We start from the raw sequence: 24,469 nt of genomic DNA, 5'->3' as shown, positions 1-24,469 counted from the left end.
AAACATCCTATGAAAAAAAGGTACCAGGGGCATCTCATGGGGCCCCCTACTGACCCCAGGCCCTCGGGCAGTGCCCGAGTTTCCAAATGGTCAGTCCGCCCCTGGTGACTCAGTATTACAGCAAGATGATCAGTATCATAGCCAAGCAATTGGCACTTACAGAATAAGTCAGGAATGGCAGCATTTGTGTTTTTTTTAAAGGAAAACTTTCCTAAAACAGAGTATCTCTAGCCAAAACTTGTTAAGCTATAGTTCTGGCTAGAATAGGGAAGACCAAGATTTTCTGTCGGATTTTTACTGTTCCAAGAGTAGAGGGCCAAAGAAAAAAAATCCTTAGTCCAGAGTCTTTATTATTCAACTGGATAGTACAAGCAGTGCAAAAGATCAAACGCATTTAGGGAGCCATACAATCCCCCGTTATCAGGGCTGGGTGAAATCACAGAATGTTAAATGGACTCAAAAGTACTCCGGCAGGCAGAGGAGGTCATAAACAGCAATCAGTGTTCATGGTAAGGCTTTACCTTTTGCCACTTCTACTTTGAACACCAGCACTGACTGCAGTTTATAACAGCCACCGCCTACAGGAATCGTTTTGAGTCCATTTTTTTCTTTAACCTATTACACTTGGATTTCTCGACTTGGGTGAAACTCTTCTTCCTGGGAGGTCCATGTATTTGTGGTGAACTATCGTATACAGGACATTTGGGCTCCATGACATGTCCACACCTTGATGACCTGTAAAAATCCATGTCCAGTGCCCCTCTACCACTACCTCTTAGGTTTTTACTGCTATCTGTGCCCCCTTTTAGGAGATCCTCACGGTGTTTGTCCTGGTGACCATTGTTTGAAGCATAAAAACTGAGGAGAAACGCAAAGGTTTTGGCTACAGATACACTCATCAAAATTCATGTTTTAAACTAGGCACCATTGGGTCCCTTTCAGATCATGCTTTAAGTTAATACACATGCATTGTTCCTCCATGTTATGGTTTACTGCATTAAGGGCTGGTTCACACTGGGAACCACACAAGAATGCGCTGTGCGATTCACAGGCAGGTCTGTGTAGTGCAATGTTTTTTTTCCATTTTGAACGGGCTGAAATGGCACCGCACAACACCAAAAGTAGGGCATGCAGTGCTTTTGTTAATGCACTGCAACCGGATTGCATGGTACTTTTGTACAATGCGATCTAGCACAGGCAAGTGACCTGCGTTTGAGGTGTTGTCAACATTGCACTGACACCCGCTGCAGATTGATTTGAAGGGCCGTGCGATTTGAATTGATCTGAAACCGGAACAGAACGTGGGTTTCTGGCACCACATTCTAGTGTGAATGGGCCTTGAACCAGCTCATTCATTTTGAATAGGTTGACAGCACAGTTTAATGCACTAAGAAAGCAGATTTTATTTTCTTTTCTTTCTAAATACAGCATGTCACAAAAGGCTGCCTGTGCGTTCTGGTGCTCTGCAGTGCAGGGAAACTGCCTGCTACAATGCATTAGAGTGCCATTCAAAAATCAATGTCATTACAATGCAGTTTGTGGAACAAGAATTTGTGGATAGGCCTTTATACAGGATAAAGCGTTCATGCACATTATAAATTCTTTCTAAAAACTGAATCATGGTATACAATTTATTTACAACAACAAAGGGAACATTACAATTTACAGTGGCGATTAAACATTGATGAATGATAGAGGTTAGGAATCACATACATTGATCTGTAAAATTAAAAGCATTATTAAAATGGAAAAGTAGTATACAGATGTTAATTTCCTGAATTGATTGAATTTGTAGAAATATAAAGAAACAGAACAATTTAGTAGTCTAGTAGTAAAGTCATTCAAGGTTATGAAGAATGTTTTTGCACTGCACTATAAGAAGCAATTCTAATGCTTTTCCTGAAGGTCAACAATCTAATATTTGTCACATATTCCTGTTCAGGCATGGCTTCATCTTAACTCTTTCCAGAAACATGCTAGAAATGAAGGTGGAGCAATTTCCTCAAGTTATGCTTTTACTAAATTTGATTTTGCATATAGCTAGAATCACATTCTGTCATTATACAGGGCTCCTGTAATTCTTTCAGTATGACTGATAAGGGCCAGAATTGTTAGCCAACCACGGTTCTAATGCTTTGCACAGAGCTTGTTGGTATTCTTTCTTGAACTTTCCTGTAAGCATGGAGGATATGGGGATGTACTAAATGCAATTTCTCCTGCGCTCTGGGACCCAGGCCGGTGGTGAGTAGATCAAATCCCAACAAAGCAACCACCGGGCATACAAGGTCATGCAGCTCCAAACCAAGGCTGGGGAAGCCCGAACAGAACTGTGAAGTAAAACAAGAAGAAGCGCACCAACCTTGCGCATTACCTCAATAACCAAAATTTATTTAGTAAAAGAATGGTACTCACAAACAGCAAATAAAAACAGGCATGCAAGTCCTCCCAGGGACTTCAAAGGCAAGAGGCCAGCGTGAATCCCATCATGGGGGTAGCCACTCAGTACAGCTGACGCGTTTCGAAGGTCATGCCTTCTTCCTCAGAGCTCAGAGGACTTACATGCCTGTTTTTATTCGCTGTTTGTGAGTACCATTCTTTTACTAAATAAATTTTGGTTATTGAGGTAATGCGCAAGGTTGGTGCGCTTCTTCTTGTTTTACTTCACTGATATGGGGATGTACCAATGTACTTAAACTCTTTCACTGTCCTGTTACAGGCTGAGAGAGTAGAACTGCAGCATCCATTTTTTCTATAGTCACTCATCAAAAGGGTGAACAGTACTGACAGGATCTAAAGAGGATAGGATGATAGAAATGTGCTCACATATGAAGTTTACAGCAATAGGAATAAGGCAGAATAATATTATTAGGCATAAATTTGAGATTGGCAAGAATGGTTTTTGTTAAGAGTTTCACTTTAATGTTTACAGCAATTTCTTTTTTTTTTTAATGCAAGTATAAGGAAACAACAAAAGGAATTAGAGGCCTTTTGTTTATTATATCCCATGGTGATTTGCTCAATATTCATATTTCAGATCCTAACACTAGCCCCATCTACTATATACTACACCTGTACATCCCCCTGACATATGTACTGTCAGGTGACAGACTGATCACCCAAATATAAAAGATGCCCAGAGATGGGAAGAAGGAGCAGTTCCTGGACCAGTTTTAAAACTGGACCCAGCCAACCCACGATAGTCCAACAGAACACAGTACGCTGACTAAGGGCTCAGCATCCAAAAACAAGCACCAGAGTGGAACAGCAATAGCGTAATATGTTGCAATGATGATGAAATGATCAATGCCAGCTAAATGCTTGCTACAAACCTCATACCCAATTTAAAATCACTTGATATGTAATGTATGGATGCTGAAGTAAAAAAAAAAAGACAGAAAAGTTAAAAGGGAAAAAAGAACAAAGGGAACCTGAAAGAAAACAACGGGATGGGGGGTTGGAGGCTTCATTTACTTCATTTAATGGCTAAATGTGGCCAAAATATGACAAAGTTTTTGTACATTAGTAAAAGGCAAGGTACTAGCAAAATAGATTTCTCTGGTTATTGTTACTTTAGTGGTAAACAATTAGTGGAGAAAGTGGCCAGAGCTTCTTCAAAAAGAAGAGATAGCATATGTCACCAAGACACTGTGGGGTCGATTTACTAAAACTGAAGAGGGAAAGATCCGATGCAGCTCGGCATAGAAACCAATCAGCTTCCAGATTTATTTTTTGTCAAAGATTAAAGTACAGCCAAACGAGCTTTAACTGTACTTCTCCTTTAAGCTCTGCAATCACTTGACAGTCACCGCTCTCTGCTCACAGGGGCGGTGAGAACTCAGTGATCAGCGGTCATGTAATCGCACTTCCAGCCAGCGGGGGACCGATGCTGCATCCACCTAGGTAAGTAGGATTTAAAAAAAACAAAAAATAAAAAAAATAATTCCCATATTTCTCTTTTAATTGTTAACTGAACAAGCTACAGTTCGAAGCTTATTCGCTACCATGTACAGCTGCACCAGATTCTGCACTCTCCAATTTTAGTAAATGAACCCTCATGGATCCATTTAGAAGTCCAACAATGTGTTAAAGCGGTGTTATTGCATCAAGAGTAAATGCAACAGTTCAGAGTCGCACAGGACCCCTTCACCAGTTATGATGAGGGGCCCTGTGCAACTCTCAAACATTGAACTAACCTTCATATGATCACTGTAATACATTTTTGGACTTTTACATGGATCCATGGTGTACTGGCAATGTATGAGTTCCTGTACACTAATCACCAGTTAAACAGCTGGTTGTTGCTGTGGCTCCTCCACACTGCAGACTTTACCCAGGAAAGTGTGATGGGGATATATCCATGATCTGTAAAAAACAGGGTAAACTGATGGCAATGATTTTTCTGTAGGAAAAAAGGTAAAAACATATTTACTATGAACCCAACAGGTTCCCAACATTTAAATCAGGAGGGGCTATGTTGTTCTCTAATGTGCTGCTTATTTTGTTGGACTGTTATGCCTGCATGAAAAAGCAGGAGCCTTACTCTTGAAGGAAGATGCCCCACATAAAGGACAGGGCAAAGGGGTTGAGATGTCCCAGTTACTCCCAAAAAAAAAAAAAAAAAAAGTAAGCATACATTAAAACATATTACCGTAGATGCATAGAGTACAAACACTAATTAGACCAGAAGGAGTATCCATCCTGAGTATTTATTATGCCAAAAATGCCCTGAGAATAGGTAGTTTATATTACATACTAATACAGGAAGAAAAAGAAACCATATATATTTAAAGTGTTACTAAACCCAGGACTTTGCATTCACTATAGCTGGTACTACCACAGTACACAGAACATGGAAATGCAATTCTTTTACTAAATATAAACTGCTAAATGCCTTTTCTCATCAGCAGTTAGAGCAGTCTTGTGACTTCAGCAGAGCATTGGTTAAAGCTTGTAGGAGGAGCTTTCTTTCTGCTCTAGGATGCAGGATCCCTGACCTCTGTCTGGACAGTGCTGATCACATGCATTCTTCCAAGAAAAAAAATTGAAAACCTCTCTAGTAATACACACCAAACTGAGCATGTGCTTGTGGCTACGGGCCTTTTTACGCAATGCAGAGTATTAACCCCTTAGGTTCCACAGTGAGTAGAACAAGCATGCTTTACTGCATCTACAGACTGATTTTACGGTTGTGGGTTTAGTGACACTTTAATTTGTTACATTAAAGATTTAAACCATGCAGATCTATAGAACCAATACTATGAAGGGCAAACAAAAACAAATATTTTGATGATGAAAGACAGATTTAAATAAATGATGAAACATAATAAAACTGAACACACCTATCAATGATCTAACAGTATCTTGAAAGAAATCTGTTCTATGTGGTCACAAAACTTTCCTGACCACAAGGCAATTTAGTCAGTATTCTTCCTGAGCTTACATTTCCTGAGCGTACATTAATGCTCCCTTTACTGGTTGCAAAATGATTGTCACAAGCAGGACACAATGATGATTGTTAACAGTTAACATGACGTGAGCCCAAAGCAAATATTTGACTGGTCTACATGGCTACAGAACGAAGGCTAGTGACATTTGCCAGAGTTCCTCCTATTCTTTCCCACATTGCTACTGCTTTCCATACAATCTTTAAAGTGATTCTAAAAGCTTATTTATTTTTTTAAATAACAAACATGTCTATATTTACCTAGTGTGTGCAGTGGTTTTACACAAAGCAGCCCCGATCATCCTCTTCTGGGGGCCCCCGCAGGCTCTCCGGGCCCATCCCTCCAGTCGGGTGCCCCTACATTCACACAGGGAGCCGTGGCTCGGCCCCGTCCCTCTCTCTTCTCATTGGCTCACTGTCTGTAACTGACAGCAGTGGGAGCCAATGGCTCCAGCTTCTGTCTCAGCCAATGAGAAGAGGGAGTCCCGGGATAGCCGAGACTCCAGTGCACATTGCTGGATTGAAAGGGGGCTTAGGTGAGTATTAGGGGGCGCCTGGGGTGATGCTGCACACAGAAGGTTATTTTACCTTCACGTATAGAACGCATGAAGGTAAAAAACCTTGAACTGCTTTTAAGCATAAGGTCACCTTTTGTAACATGCAGGGGTGGACTGACAACTCATGGGGCCCCCGGGCAATAGGGGATCATGGGGCCCCTGTATCCTTGCCCAAACTCAAAAATGCCTATGAAAAAGGGTCCAGTGGCATCTCATGGGGCCCCCTACTGACCCCCGGGCCCTTGGGCAGTGCCCGAGTTTCCAAATGGTCAGTCCGCCCCTGGTAACATGTTACACCCATATTCAGGGTGTTACATGTTACAGAACCCCCCCCCCCCTTATCCTTTAATGCACCATAGGCTTTCATGCACATGAATATGCTCCAAATAAAAGCCTCTAATCTTGTGGATTTGCACGCATGTATGCATGTACTTAAGCACATTTATAAGAACATGACCATAAACTCTATTGGCTAAAATATTTATTTATGATTTAGAGTATATTTATGCACATACATACGCATTTGTGCGCATAAATTATGCTCATAAATGCCTCTTCAAATGCAGCTTTGGGGCATTCTTTTTTATGCCCCTGAACGCTGCACAGAAATATGGGCATAAAAACCTACATATGCAGGCCAAAAAAAAAAAAAAAAAACCACGCCAGACACCCCTAGCAACAGCATTTATTCTGCTCGTGTGCATGAGCCAAAAACAAAAAACAAAAATCAAAACAAAAAATGGATCTATACAGAAACATTAGCCAACATTGCTGCACCTCTGAAAGCAATCCATGGTGGATTACTTTTCAGAGGCATTTGACAGGCAGTGAGGAGGCAATATGTTGGCAAGGTACTGTTTAGTGAATTTGAAATATAAACACCAATTCTCCTGGGAGCTGAAAGAAAGAAATACAGACAATGCAAAACAGACTGAGCGCATGGAAATCATAGAACAGAAAGTGAACTTTCATCACTAAGAGCCGATTCACACCATAGAAACACAGTCCGGATGCGTTTCTGCATGCGTGTAATTGATGCGTTCAGGTGCATTTTTTACCCTTTTTTCCTCACCTTAAATATGGACATGTGTGTTCTGATGCATTTTTTAAGCATTTTACCATGTTCCAGTACAGTACATTGCAGAAAAATTGCAGCATGTTCTACTTTTTTTTTTTCCTGGAACTGACTGCATTGATGTGAACTATGCCGTTGGAAATCATTTAACCTACTATCCAAGCGTTTTTGATACAGAAAAAACAAAAAACCACACTGGACTGCATGTGGTGTGAACCGGCCCTAAAAGAGCCAAGCAGAGAATCTGCTTTCCCTGCTTTGCAATGAAATGACCAAAGCACTTTAAGCTATATATTACTGAATCAAGAATACAATGAATCAATGTAAGATCTCAGAGAGCAGGCGGATCATTAAGCGGTGTGTTAGGGTTGGTTAATATGTATTACTGCATTCTACTGGGCAGAGATTGCCTTCTTTCCACAAGCAGTGTTAAAGACATTGCACAGAAACAGTTTTAGTGTTAGGATGGGGGGGTAACGGTTACTCGGAGGAGCAGGTGAGGTGACAAGATCTAGGAGAAGGATGAGAAGATCAGATCTTTCTGAGATCAGGTGAACTTTCTGCAGGAATAAAAGGAAGTGAAACATTACATAGAAACTTACTATAAGTCCATCTGCGTGCTTGTCCTCGTTAGTTTGGTCCTTAAGAAAACAAATGTTAACATTGAGAACATGCAGGAAAAGAGCACATATAACAGCTGACCTGCCAGCGCAGTAACTATTGTGGATCGTTTATTTAGTTTTTTAAAAAAAAAAAAAAAGGGTTTTCAAAAAGCATCCTGATTCTGGCTGTCCGTCTTTTTTCACTGCAGTGTCAATGTACGAAGGCCAGCATATAGCTGCTTGCTATGAGGGTCTATTTTACCTCCTCCTAGTTTTTTTGAGAGATCTCAGAATACTCTGTGCTGTGGTCTAAATTTGTTATTTCATACTGAAAGGATTTCTAGGAAACCAATAGTGACATAAATACAAATGCTCCATTTCTAATCTGGTCCTGAAAATGCTAGTGGCCTGCCCTGAGTATCCAGCATATCCAAGTAGATCAGGAAAATTAAACAAATGTTGAACTTCTTAAAGCAGGCACAAAGAAAATTTCATTCAAATATATTTTCCCAGAGCCACAAAAGATATAAATCAACTGTGCACCAAATGCCTTTACAAACCCAGGTGTTACATTGTAAAAGAGTTGACATCATGACTTTGAAATAAATAGCCTATGTAGAGAGCAGAGCTGTGGGAGGGGCATACCAGGCTCCACCCTCTACAGGCTGCCTGTAGAAAACTACAGGAGGGGGTGGAGAAAAGACCAGTCACGCAGCACAAGGAAGAGAGCAGCAGTGACCGGTCTTTATTACAGGAAGCAAAGTTTACCTCTGGATTACTGCACAGATATGGAAAAAATACAGAAAGAGCACAAGGAAGAATATACAGGACTCTTATATTTAGACATTTTCTTATCCCAGAGTTCAGCTTTAACTATTTACCTGTTCCAGGTTTGTGACTCAAAGTGATAAAGTATGATAGCCAGGCAATTAGCATTTTCAGATGGAAGGGCCAGCATTGGCAGCCTACATGCTCAGTTAACAGAAGTTTCCTTTAGGACCCCTCTGCTTCACTACATAAAAAGAGCAGTGCGTTCAGCAAGCGGTTACAAAATGACTGCGAAGCATCTAGCAAGCTTCAGGTTTTTTTTGTTTTTTTTTAACCTTTCAAGCAAACTTTACTTCCAGTATGGAAAAGTTAAACATATCTTAAGGAGAATGCTGACTATCAATTTAAACAAGCTGCTTCAGCAGGTTTTCAGAAAATGTCCAGTACGGCTGGAGCTTACTAAAGCCTACTAAATCCTACTAGCAGCTTTTTTTTTTTTTAAGCTGACCTAAACCCTTTAATACTCACCCCTCTCCTCCATCGATGCAACATCCTCAAGATCAGTCGCTGGCGTCAGCATCTTCAGCCTGTCTTATTCCGAGTTTGGAGTCTTCAGCCATCTTAAGTGGCTGGTCCAGGATGACGAACTCTTATGGATGTCCATGGGAGGTCATTCATCTCGGCACACCTTGCTGGGTAGGCGCAGCTCTGTGTACATTCTAGAGAAGGGTTGTCAAACTGGCAGCCCTCCAGCTGTTAAAAAACTACAAGTCCCATGAGGCATTGCAAGGCTGACCGCAACAAGCATGACTCCCAAAGGCAGAGGCATGATGGAACTTGTAGTTTCGCAATAGTTGGAGTGCCACCAGTTTGACCCACCCTGTTTTACAGCACTTTGGGAAGGTAAAAAGCCTTTACGGCAGAAAGTGACGTATCGGGGGTGAATCCCAAGCTTTGAAATTCAGGGTTATGTTATGCTTTAAAGTGACAGTCAGCACTCCCATCAAGATCTATGTATGACCTCCCAAAATTGGACCTGAAGAGTGTATTAAAGGTTTCAACAAAGCAGATTGAAGCTTGCTAAAAGCTTTGCAAATGCTTTGTAACCCTTGTAGTAAATATCTTGCTTATACAAGCTGAGCCAAGGTATACAAGGCCTTAAAGTGTTAGTACGGTCACCAAATATTCATCTCATCATGCAAATGTACATTTTTGGAGAGTTTGCTGGAGTGCTAGTTTGTCTTGAAAAAAATAAATGTCAACTAGCTGGGAAAATCCATCTAAGCCAACTATTATGGGGATGATTTACAAAAGGCAAATAGACGATGCACTTTGCAAAAGTGCAGTTGCATGCTGCAGTAGCAGTTGCTCCAGAGCTTAGTAAATGAGCAGAAGCTCTGCTGCTTTCCATCATCCAGTCATGTCCAAGCAAAAAAAAGTTTAAATTTTCCTTGCACATGATTGGGTATTCTTTGAAAAGCAATGCTTTACACCCCGGTCACATCGGGTCCGATTTGCATGCCATGCGACTTGCAAATCATATGCCAAGTTGCACCCTATTGTCCATAGACATTTGCATACCCATCTGTGTCAACTGAAATCAACAAGTCGTACGATTTTTAAATTGTGCGACTTCACTAAGTCGCACGATTTCAATATCGGCTTTGATGTGACCGAGGGCTTAGCTCAATTACTAAGCTCTGGAGCAACTGCACTTTGCCTTTAGAAAATCAAGCCCTTTATCTCCTGAAATAGTCTGGCCAGGTTCATTCTTGAGACGCTGACATATGGTTCTTCCCCAATCTAACCATAAAAAAAGCAGATTCATGTAAACATTTTCCTATATAAATGAGCACTTTATGCTTGAGCCACATGTCAAAAATGTTCCTTTTAAGAATCTTCGGTCAATCTTCTAATCGTTAGTAGGGTCAAACCGACGTTCATTTTCAACCTCGAAGGAGCAGAATAGAAAACTTTTCTTGATTAAAAGAATTTGTGGACAGTGTATGTGGTTTCTGTTCAGAAATGACATTCTTTATAACTGAATGTTAATAGCAAATGAAGCACTGCATATGTCCATCCATCGAATGCACAAAGAATCTCGGTACATATGTGCGCAAGAATATTCTCATCTGAAAAACTACTAGTGTATAGCCAGCATTAGAGTTATTGTGAGCCAACCATATACTGTCATGGATTGTGAGAGCCTAAAAAAGGCTGTACCCTACTAGGGCTTGGTCACATCTGTGTGCTTGCTTATGACATAGTGCAGTCTGCAAAAAGAACAAGAACATGCTGAACTTGGACTGTTCAGATGACAGTACTATGTCCCAGATCGATGAAAAAACTAGTGTTTTCACAAACACTATGCATAAAAACATGCATTATTTTAGCCACATAGAAAACAAACAAAAAGAAAAAACAAAACAAATTCACTATGGCTCTGAATGCAATCACATATTATGACATTTTGTGGCTGATCTATATGTACAGTATCTCACAGAAGTTAGTACACTGCTCACATTTTTGTAAATATTTTATTATATCTTTTCCTGTGACAACACTGAAGAAATGACACTTTGCTGCAATGTAAAGTAGTGAGTGTACAGCTTGTATAACAGTGTAAATTTGCTGGCAACAAAAGTGAGTACACCCCTAAGTGACAATGTCCAAATTGGGCCCAAAGTGTCAATATTTTGTGTGACCACCATTATTTTCCAGCACTGCCTTAACCCTCTTGGGCATGGAGTTCACCAGAACGTCACAGGTTGCCAATGGAGTCCTCTTCCACTTGAGCTGATGGATGTTAGAGACCTTGCGCTGCTGCACCTTCCATTTGAGGATGCCTCACAGATGCTCAATAGGGTTTAGGTCTGGAGACATGCTTGGCCAGTCCATCACTTTTACGCTCAGCTCCTTTAGCAAGGAAGTGGTTGTTATGTTGGAATACTGCCCTGCGGCCCAGTCTCCAAGGGGAGGGGATGATGCTCTGCTTCAGTATGTCACAGTACATGTTGGCATTCATGGCTCCCTCAATGAACTGTAGCTCCCCAGTGCCGGCAGCACTCATGCAGTCCCAGACCATGACACTCCCACCACCATGCTTGATTGTAGGCAAGACACACTTGTCTTTGTACTCCTCACCTGGTTGCCGCCACACACGCTTTACACCATCTGAACCAAATCAGTTTATCTTGGTCTCATCAGACCACAGGACATGGTTCCAGTAATCCATGTCCTTAGTCTGCTTGTCTTCAGCAAACTGTTTGCGGGCTTTCTAGTGCATCATCTTTAGAAGAGGCTTCCTTCTGGGATGACAGCCATGCAGACCAATTTGATGCAGTGTGCGGCGTATGGTCTGAACACGGACAGGCTGACCCCCCCACCCCTTCAACCTCTGCAGCAATGCTGGCAGCACTCATACATCTATTTCCCAAAGACAACCTCTGGATATGACGCTGAGCATGTGCACTCAACTTCTATGGTCAACCATGCCAAGGCCTGTTCTGAGTGGAACCTGTCCTGTTAAACCGCTGTATGGTCTTGGCCACCGTGCTGCAGCTCAGTTTCAGGGTCTTGACAATCTTCTTATAGCCTAGGCCATCTTTATGTAGAGGAACAATTCTTTTTTTCAGCTCCTCAGAGTTTTTTGCCATGAGGTGTCATGTTGAACTTCCAGTGACCAGTATGAAAGAGTGAGAGCGAGAACACCAAATTTAACACACCAGCTCCCCATTCACACCTGAGACCTTGTAACACTAACGAGTCACATGACACCGGGGAGGGAAAATGGCTAATTGGGCCCAATATGGACATTTTCACTTAGGGGTGTACTCACTTTTGTTGCCAGCGGTTTAGACATTAATCGCTGTGTGTTGAGTTATTTTGAGGGGACAGCAAATTTACATGTTATACAAGCTGTACACTCACTACGTCACATTGTAGCAAAGTGTCATTTCTTCAGTGTTGTCACATGAAAAGATATAACAAAAGATTTACAAAAATGTGAGGGGTGGACTCACTTCTGTGAGATACTGTACATACACTATATCGCCAAAATCATTGGATTCAGGTGTTCCAATCACCTCCATGGCCACAGGTGTATAAAATCAAGTACCTAGGTATGCAGACTGCTTCTACTAACATTTGTGAAAGAATGGGTCGCTCTCAGGAGCTCAGTGAATTTAAGCGAGACTGAGCCAGGCCTTCTCGTCCGACATCAGTGCCTGACCTCACAAATGTGCTTCTGGAAGAATGGTCAAACCTTCCCATAGACACCCTCCTAAACCTTGTGGAGAGAATTGAAGCTGTTATAGCTGCACAGGGTGGGCCAAATCAATATTGAACCCTACGGACTAAGACTGGGATGCCATCACAGTTCATGTGCGTGTAAAGGCCGGCATCCCAATACTTTTGGCAATATAGTGTATTTATAATAAATACAGTAACTGACCTGCCAGCGGGTAATTAAAAATAGAAAACAAAACACTGCAACAAAACATTTTTTTTTATTTAAAGGGTCAGTCTGATGAAAATGGACATTTCACTATCACATATATTTTTCAAGGATAAGTTCACTTTAAAAAAAATAAAAAATATCTAAAATGCCCATTTATTTTTTTTTTGCAGGTAAAAAAAATGTGCATTTACTTTTTCTTCTTTTTTGGAGCCTGGAAAGCATTGCAACATCAATCGCTGATTCCATGCAAGACTCCTGCAAATCTGTCAGTGTATCTATGCTCATACTTTATACAGGCAAGCACATGCACTGACAAGAAGAAAAAATGAACTACCATAGAACAGCATCGCGGTAGTTCATTTAGAACTACAAGCCGACAGCTGCAAAGGTTGTCGGGACATGTAGTTCATTCATTTACAGAATTCTGTGAATAAATGACGCAGCCCTGTGGGCGGAACACCGCACAGTTTCCAAAAACCGGACAGCTGGTACAGGGAACTTCTCCCTGTACTGCGGTCACAGGAGGAGAGGACAGTGGATGACAGCTGCAGTAGTGGGAACATGTTACATGTTCCACTCTAAAAACGGGTGCAACATGTAACATTTTTCCAAAGATGAACTTACCCTTTAAGTTCAGGTGTTTATAAACTAGTATTTTATCTTTTTTGTAAAATCACTACACTGTGCACCCATGTCACTGAGCTTGAAAAGCATGCTGGCTTTCTTGCAAAGCACTGCTTGTTGATAGCCAGCATAAAATGATAGTTAGGTCTCTGCTAAATGATAGCTAGGTCTCTGCTAAAACATGAAGGTGTTGTATCCCTCCGTTGATTAATTCAAGTCTATTTATAGTACAGAACGAACCTATAAAGAGCTTCTGATCTTCTGCAAAACGAAATATCCAAGCATAAAAAAGTAAAAAAAAATAAAATAAAAAAAATTATATATATATAAATATAAAAAACAATGTAACTCACATTGACCATCTGCTTAGACTTGCTAGGGGCATAGAAGAGAATGTGACCTTTTCTTATGGGAAAAAAATGACTGAACTAGAACAATCATTGATTTTTTTTTTCCTCCATATAATAATATCTACCGATTGCAAGCAATCCCTAAGGCAAGCCATAGATTATACAAATTTTCTTTTCCAGCAGAACATGATGATTACTGTTGGCGGATATAGCCACCAGCAGTGATCACGTGTAAAAAATCCAACAGTATGTTGTACTGAAGTCGATCAATGAATCAACTTTAGTACAACCAGTCGGTCTATAGATGGATCGAATCTCGGCTGGTTCAGCAGAGATGGATTTGATCCATCTATGGCTGGCTTAAGTTACATTGCTTACAATTATCAGTGTGTAGGATTGGCCTCCCAGCCCACAGCAGAGGGAGACAATGATAAGCTCTAGAGGACAATGATCTTTTGGGATCCCCAGAGACTCTGATCTGTCTTTCATTCTACTTGTTCGATTAAAACCATTTCTCTTTGGACAAACAGGAAAATGGTGTACTGATAGCACCACAGAAAACTACCGATGGCTACTGTCAGTCAGCTGTTCAGCATAAGTGAAGGATCAGACAATTTACTCTGATTACGGATTTTCCATACAGCTGGTCCTCGAGCAGTTACCAGACTGCTGAAAGATACATATGAAATGATAATCAGGATAGTGCAAGTTGCTGAGACAGAAATAAAATACAGAGCCATGTAATGAGAAACACACAGTGTGGCTATTGCAATTTCACACAAATTTTATAGTGTGTATATCTATAAATATAAAGCCACTTTGTTAGGGACTGATATCAATGACTACAGTGATTTTCAGAGATGACTGAAATTCGGTTTGCATGATATATAATGAATATTAATAAAACAAATACCCAACCTGCTGCTTTGAGGAACAGGCATGTATATCTTTGTGAAAAAAAAACCCCTTCCAACCTAGACTACATCAGCTAGAATCAAATATTCTGCTTCCATTAGTTTTCCCATTGTGCTTCCCACCATGTCCTTTTGCATCATTCACTTCTATTTTCTTGTGTTGTGTTACATGTCATATTAATGGATTTTGTATCCTTCACAACATATAATTTGTGGCAATATTGTTAGCCAATTGACACCTATTATACCTTAATAGTTTTCATGTATTAACTATTAACCCTTTTGTGACCAAAGTTTATTGATGTGGCTGAGATTCTTAGGCCAAATTGGATATAAGAACATTTATACAACCCTAATTAGCCCACCAATGCTCAAATTTGTGATAAAAATGCAATTTAAAAACTTAAAGTGATACTAAACCCAGGACCCTAGATTCACTATATCTGGTCTCCCACAGTACACAGAACATGGAAATGCAATTATTTTAGTAAATATAAACTGCTAAATACCTTTTAGCAGCAGTTACCTCTGACTCTGTCTGGACAGCTCCGATTGGCCCTGTGCTGATTGCATGCACTCTCCCAAGAAAAAAAAAACCTCTCTGGCAGCACACACCAAACTAAGCATGTGCAGCTTGCCCCCCAAGGCTCTGTCCTATCAGCAGATAGATTTGAGAAAGTAGAAGGGAAGGATCAGAGAAGTCAGGATCAAACATCCTTTTTACACAATGCTGAGTGTTAACCCCTTAGGATCAACAGTGAGTATAACAAGCATGCTTTCCTGCATTTACAGACTGATTTTACGGTTGTGGGTTTAGTAACACTTTAAGCTATTTTACTCTACTTTAACCTCCCTAGCGGTCTGATTATGTCCATATTTCTGTGCTCAAAGCGGTATATTTTTTTGCATGGAAATATGCATTTGTTTTTTATTGTAATTCTTAGGAATAACTCACTGAAATCTATCCGAACAAGAGTCTAGTAAGCATCCCGGGTATGTTAAAATTTGAAACACGAAATCATAAATTATAATTTAATGATCATAAAAAATATAATAAATGTAATTCAATAATATAATCAAACCAAAAACACTGAAATTTTAAATAGAGCTCCAAGTTCGCACATCGCTGAGCTTAGTCGCAAAATCGTTTTCAGCGTCTGATGAGGAATTTCCCCACGAATCATTATCACTCAATTCTGCAAGCGGTTCTGATTTACTATCGCTGTTCTCTAGCCGGTCTAAAACCACTTTTGACCTAAAGGGACGCTTTTTGGACGCCATGGACGTTTCTCAGTTTCCAGGCAGTAAGAACAGTAAAAATGCAGGCAGGGCACAGGACAAAGCACTCGGGACAAAATGAATGTGAAATGGTTTGATACAGTAATGTTATACTATGTGATTTTAGTGAATTTAGTGAATGTCACTTTTTGTCATTTTCACATTTTTCTGCCGTTCCGTCCCGACGTCGCAGGAGATGGAACCCAGAAGACAGATGCAGGCCTCCGCCGGAGGACATTATAGGGGACACTGCAGGAGGGACATCGCGGGAGCGCAGGACAAGGTAAGAGAAGAACAGATCGCAGAGCAGCGTCGCATGGTATTCCCGAGTGTAGCTCGGGGTTACTGTTTGTGGTGCTGAAACTTTACCCCGAGCTACACTCGGGAATACCTCCAGGGAGGTTACAAAAGTATTAAAGTAATTCACTTTTTTTTAATTTTAGCTAGTATACCACTTTGACAGAAGCAGCTAAAAGGCTACAACTGTTAAACTAGCCCTCTCTGTGTGATTTACTCTGAACCAGCTGACATCAATGTGTTTGTGAACAAAGCCATTTGATCACTAGGACTGGCTGCCAGTGATCACATGAACAGGAACCATGCCAAATTGTTCCTGATCCCTTTACCTGACAGGCCAGCTTTCAGATATGGTGCAATCACCTATCTAGCAGCCTGCAGGTGCAGGCTGCTGTTTCTGCCATAGCACATTTATGAATGCATCCTTAGCATTAGGCATTGTGCTGAGAAACATTGATTATGGGGGCTAACACTTTCAGATTGGAAAGTCAGCAATAGCGGCATATTTTTTGGTACAGGATTCCTTTAACGGAGGGTGTTGACTTGAAAAAAGGAGTTCTGTTCTTAAACAACAACCAGGAATAAGGTCCATCATACCACGTTAATTATTTTATTCATGAATGTGCTCTTAGAATTTAATTCATATATTTTTTTTTTAAAAGGATAATCCCTTCCGCAATTAAAAACAGGTAGAGAACATTAGGTCCTGAAAGAACAGAGCCATTTTGGAACCCTGGAGCAGCAGTAATGAGCTTACATAGCTGTGTAATGAAGACTAGAAGACAGCAGAGGGGTGCTGCAGGAAGAAGAATGAGGTATAGAACAGATTCTGCTGGATCACAGGTTAGATTTTAATGAAACACGTGCAAGGCAACCCCCACCGTTACCTAAATATAATTAACGAGCGTTAGGAGTAAACATGATCACAGACATATTAAGTAGAACATTTTTCCCGAAAGTCAGTGGGTAGCCAATTTCTCAACAACGCAGAAGCAACAGGAAGACAAATAATTCTTTATTAATTAGTCCTTGGAAGGCTACAATCCGTTCCGCACACGTGAGGGCAAAAACGGGGAATCTTGTGTCTTTTATACAGAACTGAGCGTGTGTTAATGCAATCCAAACTTCCTTAACTAGCACACTGAATAAAACCCACAATGCCCTGCAGTAAATGCCATGTCAGATGAACAAGTATACTGGCCCACTGTAGCAGACTATAAATTGACTGAGCAATCTCCCTTTTTCCTCTTCCCTTTGTAGTGCATGGTGTGCCAGTACTAATGGGAGGTCTGCAGCTTCCTTGAACAAGTCTACTTCTCTGAAGGATCACAGTACACATCTAGAGTGTGAAGGGAAGCTTGGCTATATTCAGCTCTCATTACAGATACATCTGTCAATTACCCAATGCTGGGGCTCTCATAGTTCACAGGATCCAGGCCACACTTGAGACGCTGTGATTGACATGTGAGATTTCACTTATCAGAAAAACATGCAACGTAGACTTTGGATATTATGATTTTAGGTTTGGTGCACACATGCATGCCATTTGTAGTCACTTTATTTCAAAATTTGCCAGTCATTTGTCCAAACTAACAATCACACCATCACTAATACTCACAATCAACAGCACAATGATTCAGGGTGGATAAAAATCAATGATTTTTTTAAAAAAATAAAAAAAAAATTTATTTTTTTTATTTAAATCGGATTTTTTAAATAAAATGCTTTTTGAGAAAAATATATTACCATCCAAAGGTTATTCTATCATGAAATAAAGAATAGTTTTTTAATTATGTAGAATAAGGCTGTATATGTTTAATATTTTTGGAAAATAAATTCCATGAATCCATTCACAATGTCATGCTCTTCCAGAGGTTTTTGTAAGATTATTGGGCAGTTTCTCTGCCTACAAGATATTATCACAGATGATTGGTTTACTTTTGCAGTTCTCAAAACTGAATTTGACTCAGCGGAGATCACATGCCTCTTCTTCACAGCAAAAATGTTATGTTAAGAAAAAGACCTTAATCCTAACTTCTACAAACCTATGAATACAGAATCAACCCCTTCAGTGCTAAGTTTCAAGAAGTTCAGTGAATAGAATAGAAACAATATTTTTCTGATTGTTTGGAGTGGAATAGATCTGCACAAGAAGAAAGTGAAGCTAAGTGTGAGGAGGAGGGGCTGACAGTCTAAGTTTCTTAAAATATATATATTTTGTTTAGCCAAATTAGTTAACAAACATGGATGTTTAAGAAAATAACATATGCTGGAATGTTATTGTTTCAGTTGAATAAATCTATTTAAATTGTTATTATTAAGGTAATGATTATTTTTCTCCTTCCTAAGTACAACAGAAAAGTTGTCCAAATATTAATGATTAACCTATTAAACTGGGGATAAAAAAACTAATATGAAAAGTTGTTATTCTAAAAATCTTCATCTACTTGCATATTAAAGTTATACCAGCAAGAATTAGTCTTTATGTAGAAAACTAGGATTTAAATCAAGCCTTACTGACTAGTGATTTAAATCGTGATTTAAATTGTGATTTAAATCACGATTTAAATCAAATCCACCCTGCAATGATTTGCAGGTAGTTACCTAGACTGCTCTCAAATGACTCTTAATTGAAATCACATTTTCTCATGAACCCATAAATATTAATAGCATTGTGCAGGGCCTCCCCCCTTCATGCATTATTAGATGTACAACTGACTGCTACCCATTCGTTGTTTGGCTGGCAAGCTGACCAGTATGGCAGCTGACCCCCCCCCCCCCCCCCAATTAACTGAAGCTCATGCTACTAGCTGAACTCTACATTCATGTTATTATGTGAGTATATGTGACCAATTATTTGTATTATTTCACTGGCCAAATGTTGCTGTGGTCATTCTTGTCAATTGCTTAAAATATAAATTAAAAATACAAAACATATAGAATGTTATAGTCAGTTAGAATATGAGGATTTACAACACAACGATAACTTAAATACAAGTACAAATGCCATGTCTGTTTTCCACTGAGGATTCTCTCCAATGTGCAAATGCGCCTTCAATCTTTGCTGTTGTTTGTAGTACATCAGACTGTCATATTGCATCTGGCACACATCCCCCCCCCTCCATGTACACCTACCAACAGTACAAACTTGCATCTGACTGACACACACGACACATCATTTCCATATTTTAGGTCACTCTGCTCCCTGTGAATGCTGGCCCAGGTCAAGAAAGGTCCAAAAAAGCACCAGCCTCAGATGCAGCAAAGTGGTAAAAAAAAACCCAAAGATTTACTTATTTCAAGGCAAATGTATTTGTTTTTATTTTCCAAAACAATCAATCAGTTACATGCAAAACAAAGGTGATTCTATTATACAATTTGGTAGAAGGTAGACATGACTTACCTTGGCAATCTGCAGCAACACAATGCAGTGCTTGATAGACTCTACCATACTCTGTATACAAAGAAATAAATAAATAAAATTATGACACTTGCCCGCTACATAGTCAGCATACTAAGCCTAGAATGCTTGTGGTATAAACCAGCTTACTTAAAACCCTATCAAAAACATTGGCAATTGCAGCTCAATGACCATAATCTTAGGCCTGTCCTTAATCAATGAGAATTAAAAAATATTAGGGATATTAGGGGGAACTTGAGGGTAGGCCTCAAGCTGACCTTGTGCATGAAAAGTCCAGATATCCATCTTTTGTTGTCCATATTCCTTGATCTATTTTCACTATTGGTAACCTGTACATATTCCTTTTTACAATAGATGCTCAATTTGACTTTCCAAATTATTGACATGTTTAAAGACCATAACACTAACAGACAACACACCGTTAACCCTTTGATCGCCACAGATATTACCCCTTCCTGCCCAGTGTCCTAGTGCAGTGTCAGTGCTTTTTATTAGCACTGATCACTGTATTAGTGTCAGTGGGGATATCAGTGGCAGTCAGTTCTCAGAATGCCCCGCTATAAGCCACTGATCGCTGCCATTACTAGTATTAAAAAAAAAATTCAGTATATACACACACCACCATTTGTAGACACTAACTTTCACGTAAACCAATTAATAAACACTTATTGGTATTTATTTATTTTTTTAGCAAAGACATTAGGAGAATACAATTTGGGCTAAATTTATGAAGAAGTTTGTTTTAATTTTTTTTTTATTGGATATATTTTATAGCGGGGTTATCAAATACCACTGAAAGAAAGCTCTATTTGTGGGAAAAAATGACAAATTTCATTTAAGTGCAGTGTTGCATGACCGCGCAATTGTCGGTTAAAATTAACGCAGCGCCGTATCACAAAAAAATGGCCTGGTCAGGAAGGGGGGTGAATTCTTTGGAGGGTAAGTGGTTAAAGAAGTACAAAAATACTGGTAATAGTTTCATTTTAATGAGATTCACATTTCTGATCAGGGAGAGAAGTAAATTGTCCCATGTCTCCAGTCTAGCTATAGTTTAGGATATATTGTATGTGGGAGAAGATTCAGGGAGATATAATCTTTCACTATCCTATTAAAATGCCACCTCTAGGTATGTTACGGACATAATCCAGTTCAAAGACAGAAAGGGTCAGCCCTCACCTTGGCCCTGTTATCCAAGGGCAAAATTTGTGATTTGCTCCAACTGACTTAGAGCCCCAAGTACAAGGCATATCTGCCCATGATACACAGAGCAGCTGTCAGGGACAGACAAGGGTCTTAGACTTTGCATAGTTTAAAACAGACTGGGTTTAACTGCCTAGTCATTAATGGTAACTACACAGCTCATCCATTCAAAGAACCACACTGTCCCACAGAGATTAGGAAACTTACACATGTTGTATCCTTGAGATTTTCAATTTTCTGTGGAGAAAAAAAATATACATAAAATGATACTATTATGCTCATAGTACACAATAGATATTTAACTATTATTTACCTACTTAAAAAAAACTATATAGAAGACATTTCAAGTTAAAACAAGTTTCTGCAAGGGTAAAAGACTTTGCTTAAAATGAAGCTAAAAACACTCTATAAAGAAGCAGATGTTCAAAAGTAGCAATGTTGTTGTCAGGAAAGGACTCACCGCTGGTGGTGCTGTGGCTCCCTGCTCTATGGTTGCAGTACTGGGACTTACCAGCAGGTGCCTTTCGGCAGCCAGGATCTAACCTCCTGCAATCAAGCCATCACCAGAGGCTGATTGCAGGAGGTGTATTTAAACAGTAACCAGGCCTGCAATCAGTGCCTTAGTGTTGTTTTTCCCATGAACCCCTGTTGTCCTGTATCTGTATCCTGTCATCTACCTGCCCGATTCTCCTGCTTGATTCTGACGATTGAACTCTGCCTGCACCGATCCAGCTCTCCTTTTGACTATCCGTTTGCCTACTCCTCTGTACCTGATCCGCCAGATTGATCCTGACCCGGTCTGCCTGACCATTCTACTTCTCCAGCCCTGACTACGCTTTTATTTCAGAACATATACTGTATGTTAGTTGAAGGTTCGGTTTTGTTTGCACTGTGCGTTTTGTTTACTGGTGTAGCTCTCAATAAATTATATTATCCACATCACGCCTGAAGCCTGATATTCCCTGTGTCAGTCCACACAACTCTGGTCATATCCGAGTTAAGGACAGTTGTTTATATTTGCCATTTAACCTCCCAAACCATGAACATAGTTATTAAAAAAAAAAAAAAAGTTTTACAACTTCCTCTTTTTTAATAATTCTTTATTTCACAAAAAAGAGTTAATACCCAATCTCCTCAAAAAACCATGATGAAGTCTGAACACACTGTGGATGAAACGTGTAGGTACTAAAGTGTTTATGGACTGTGCATGCTGAAGCCTGCCCTGTGGATAAAATATATTGCTGGCTAAGATGAGCCAGGCTGGGCAAGTGACTACAGAAGGAGCTTGTTACTCCTTGCATGCTACAGGAGCACATAGACAGCTGACGTTTGGAGGAGGTAAGATACAATTATGGATACAAGCGAGTGGAACATATAGAGTACCCAGATGGCTCCGTACCTTTTTCAACAAACGCATAATTAAGATGCTTGAAAGTAAGGTCAATACATACTAATCAGCAATGATTGGGTTGATACGAATACTCCTGGAATGTTTTGCCTTACATCAATTAGAAATGTATAAAGGGCTTACATAGTATACCAGCATATGCCCACAACTGGGACAATGGAGGCTACAAATCCTATTTTGCTTGTGATACCATTCTCTACTGAGGGACATGGCTTATGCTACACCATAATAAAATGGAAACACCCAAGCAAGGATCCCAGGATAAGCTACTGATAGATGCAGAAGGATTTAGAAGTATGCATTCTGAGCATTAGCATTGTCAGGTCCAATGTCAGGGACCAGTTCTAAATGTGATGGGAACTACAACAGCGAAGGTAGTGAGTGGTGGGTATTTGATCGTCCCTTGGTTATTTTTTACATAGAGCATTGTAGTATGTTTTTGAGGAGATTGGGAACTGACCATTTCCATGAACCTATTTACATGTTTATACACCTCCTTTACACCTGTCCCTCTTTTTTGATTAAGCCCGCATTCACACTAATGTGGTGTGGGAACTGCTGCGAATTCTGTGCGTTTCCCCCACTGCATTTCAATCACATCACATTCATGCAATCTGATGAAACATCGCAAAACGTGATGCGATTGCCAGAATTTGCATAGCATGGTTGAGAACACCCCCATGCGATGCAATTCAGATGCAGAATAAAAAAATGGTTCAGATGCGATTTGAGCCATACAAAGTATATGGCTCAAATAGCACCGCACAGACGTGCATGTAACACGCACAGGAACCCGGACTCAATATAAATTTGTGTTTGTCTTAGGTCCTGATAAGTGCCTACTTTTAACACCTATGTACATCTACATTCAGGCATCCCCCTAGACCAGTGGTCGGCAAGCCGCGGTTCGCGAGCCACATGCGGCTCTTTACACGCTTTAATGCGGCTCTTGTGTGCCGGGCGCCCGCTCCCCTCCCTGATCTCGGGCGGCAGGGACTCTGCAGCGTGATCCAAAAAAAAAAAACAGCCAGGGCAGCGCGCTCAAATGCAATGATTGGCCAGTCTTGCTGCCACTCACATCCTGATAGCCAGTGATTGGCTGTCAGGATGTGTGTAGGCGGGGCAGCGTGACGAACGTGAGAGGAGCTAGGCTCCTCTCACAGTCCGCCCTGAAGACCGGAACGGCGCGGGAACACGGCGAGAGGAACGCGCGGAGCAAAGGTAAGTGAATTGACACAGGGGGGACTTGGCTTACTACTTGCTACTTACTTACTACTACTATATGAGGGATGAATTATTATGGGGGATGAATTACTATAGGGGGGATGAATTACTATGGGGGGGATGAATTACTATAGGGGGGAAGAATTACTATAGGGGGGATGAATTACTATAGGGGGGATGAATTACTATGGGGGGGATGAATTACTATGGGGGATGAATTACTATAAAAACTTATTGAAACTAAAAACAGTGTACCATCCTATGTATTTTCAGTTTTAAAAATGTGGCTCTCAAAATAAATTTCAATCGTGGTTTTGGCGAGATTTGGCTCAGTTGAAAAAAAAGGTTGCCCACCACTGCCCTAGACAGTTCACATTAATAGAGACAGCGCTAATTACAAAAAAATCAAGGATGTATGTAAATATTTTAAAGTGGAATTTAACTCTTTCTGAGCATCAAGCTGAAAACGCTTCTTCAATATTCAAAGAAAACTCACCAATCCATCCATATCTCCATGCTTTATTATGTTGAGAAATTCCCCTAGCATTTCTAGTCATGGCCATCTTGAATAAGGGCAGATGATTCAAGTGGCATTTCCATCCTGGAATCCATCTGCCCTTAGCTAAGGTATGCAGGCAGGTGGGTGTGCTTAGCTGAGAATGCCCCTCCTCCAGATGAAAGAAAAAAAAAATACCCATGAAGACTCACGTCATGTATGACATCATTTTGACCTAGTCTAGAAACCAGGAAGCAAGAAATTAAAAAAAAAATTAAAAAAAGACTATAAAATATACTTCCCGGTCTATTTACTAATGTAGCAGCATAAAGATTAATGTTAAATGTTGATTG

The 24,469-nt window shown here is 40.2% G+C and overlaps 1 protein-coding gene across 7 annotated transcripts in view; it reads right to left on the bottom strand.

Annotated features, from left to right (window-relative positions):
* Positions 1-24,469, bottom strand: part of OSBPL9 (oxysterol binding protein like 9) — a 175,388-nt gene that overhangs the window by 38,523 nt on the left and 112,396 nt on the right. For 5 of the 7 annotated variants that reach the window (XM_089684473.1, XM_089684471.1, XM_089684475.1 and 2 more), the window contains 3 exons: positions 21,196-21,225; positions 19,771-19,821; positions 7,678-7,716 (listed from right to left, as the gene is read on the bottom strand). In XM_089684473.1, coding sequence (XP_089540599.1) covers positions 7,678-7,716; positions 19,771-19,821; positions 21,196-21,225 — 120 coding nt within the window. The remainder of the gene's footprint in view (positions 1-7,677; positions 7,717-19,770; positions 19,822-21,195; positions 21,226-24,469) is intronic. The other 2 variants (XM_089684472.1, XM_089684474.1) reach the window with 1 other exon arrangement.

Source organism: Staurois parvus, unplaced genomic scaffold (assembly GCF_062004578.1).
Source record: "Staurois parvus isolate SC_StPar_1 unplaced genomic scaffold, SC_StPar_1.0 ptg000347l, whole genome shotgun sequence".
In the NCBI taxonomy this organism is placed as follows: Eukaryota; Metazoa; Chordata; class Amphibia; order Anura; family Ranidae; genus Staurois; species Staurois parvus.
Note: the sequence above shows the minus strand (reverse complement) of the source record. Positions and strands in the feature narration are given on the sequence as shown.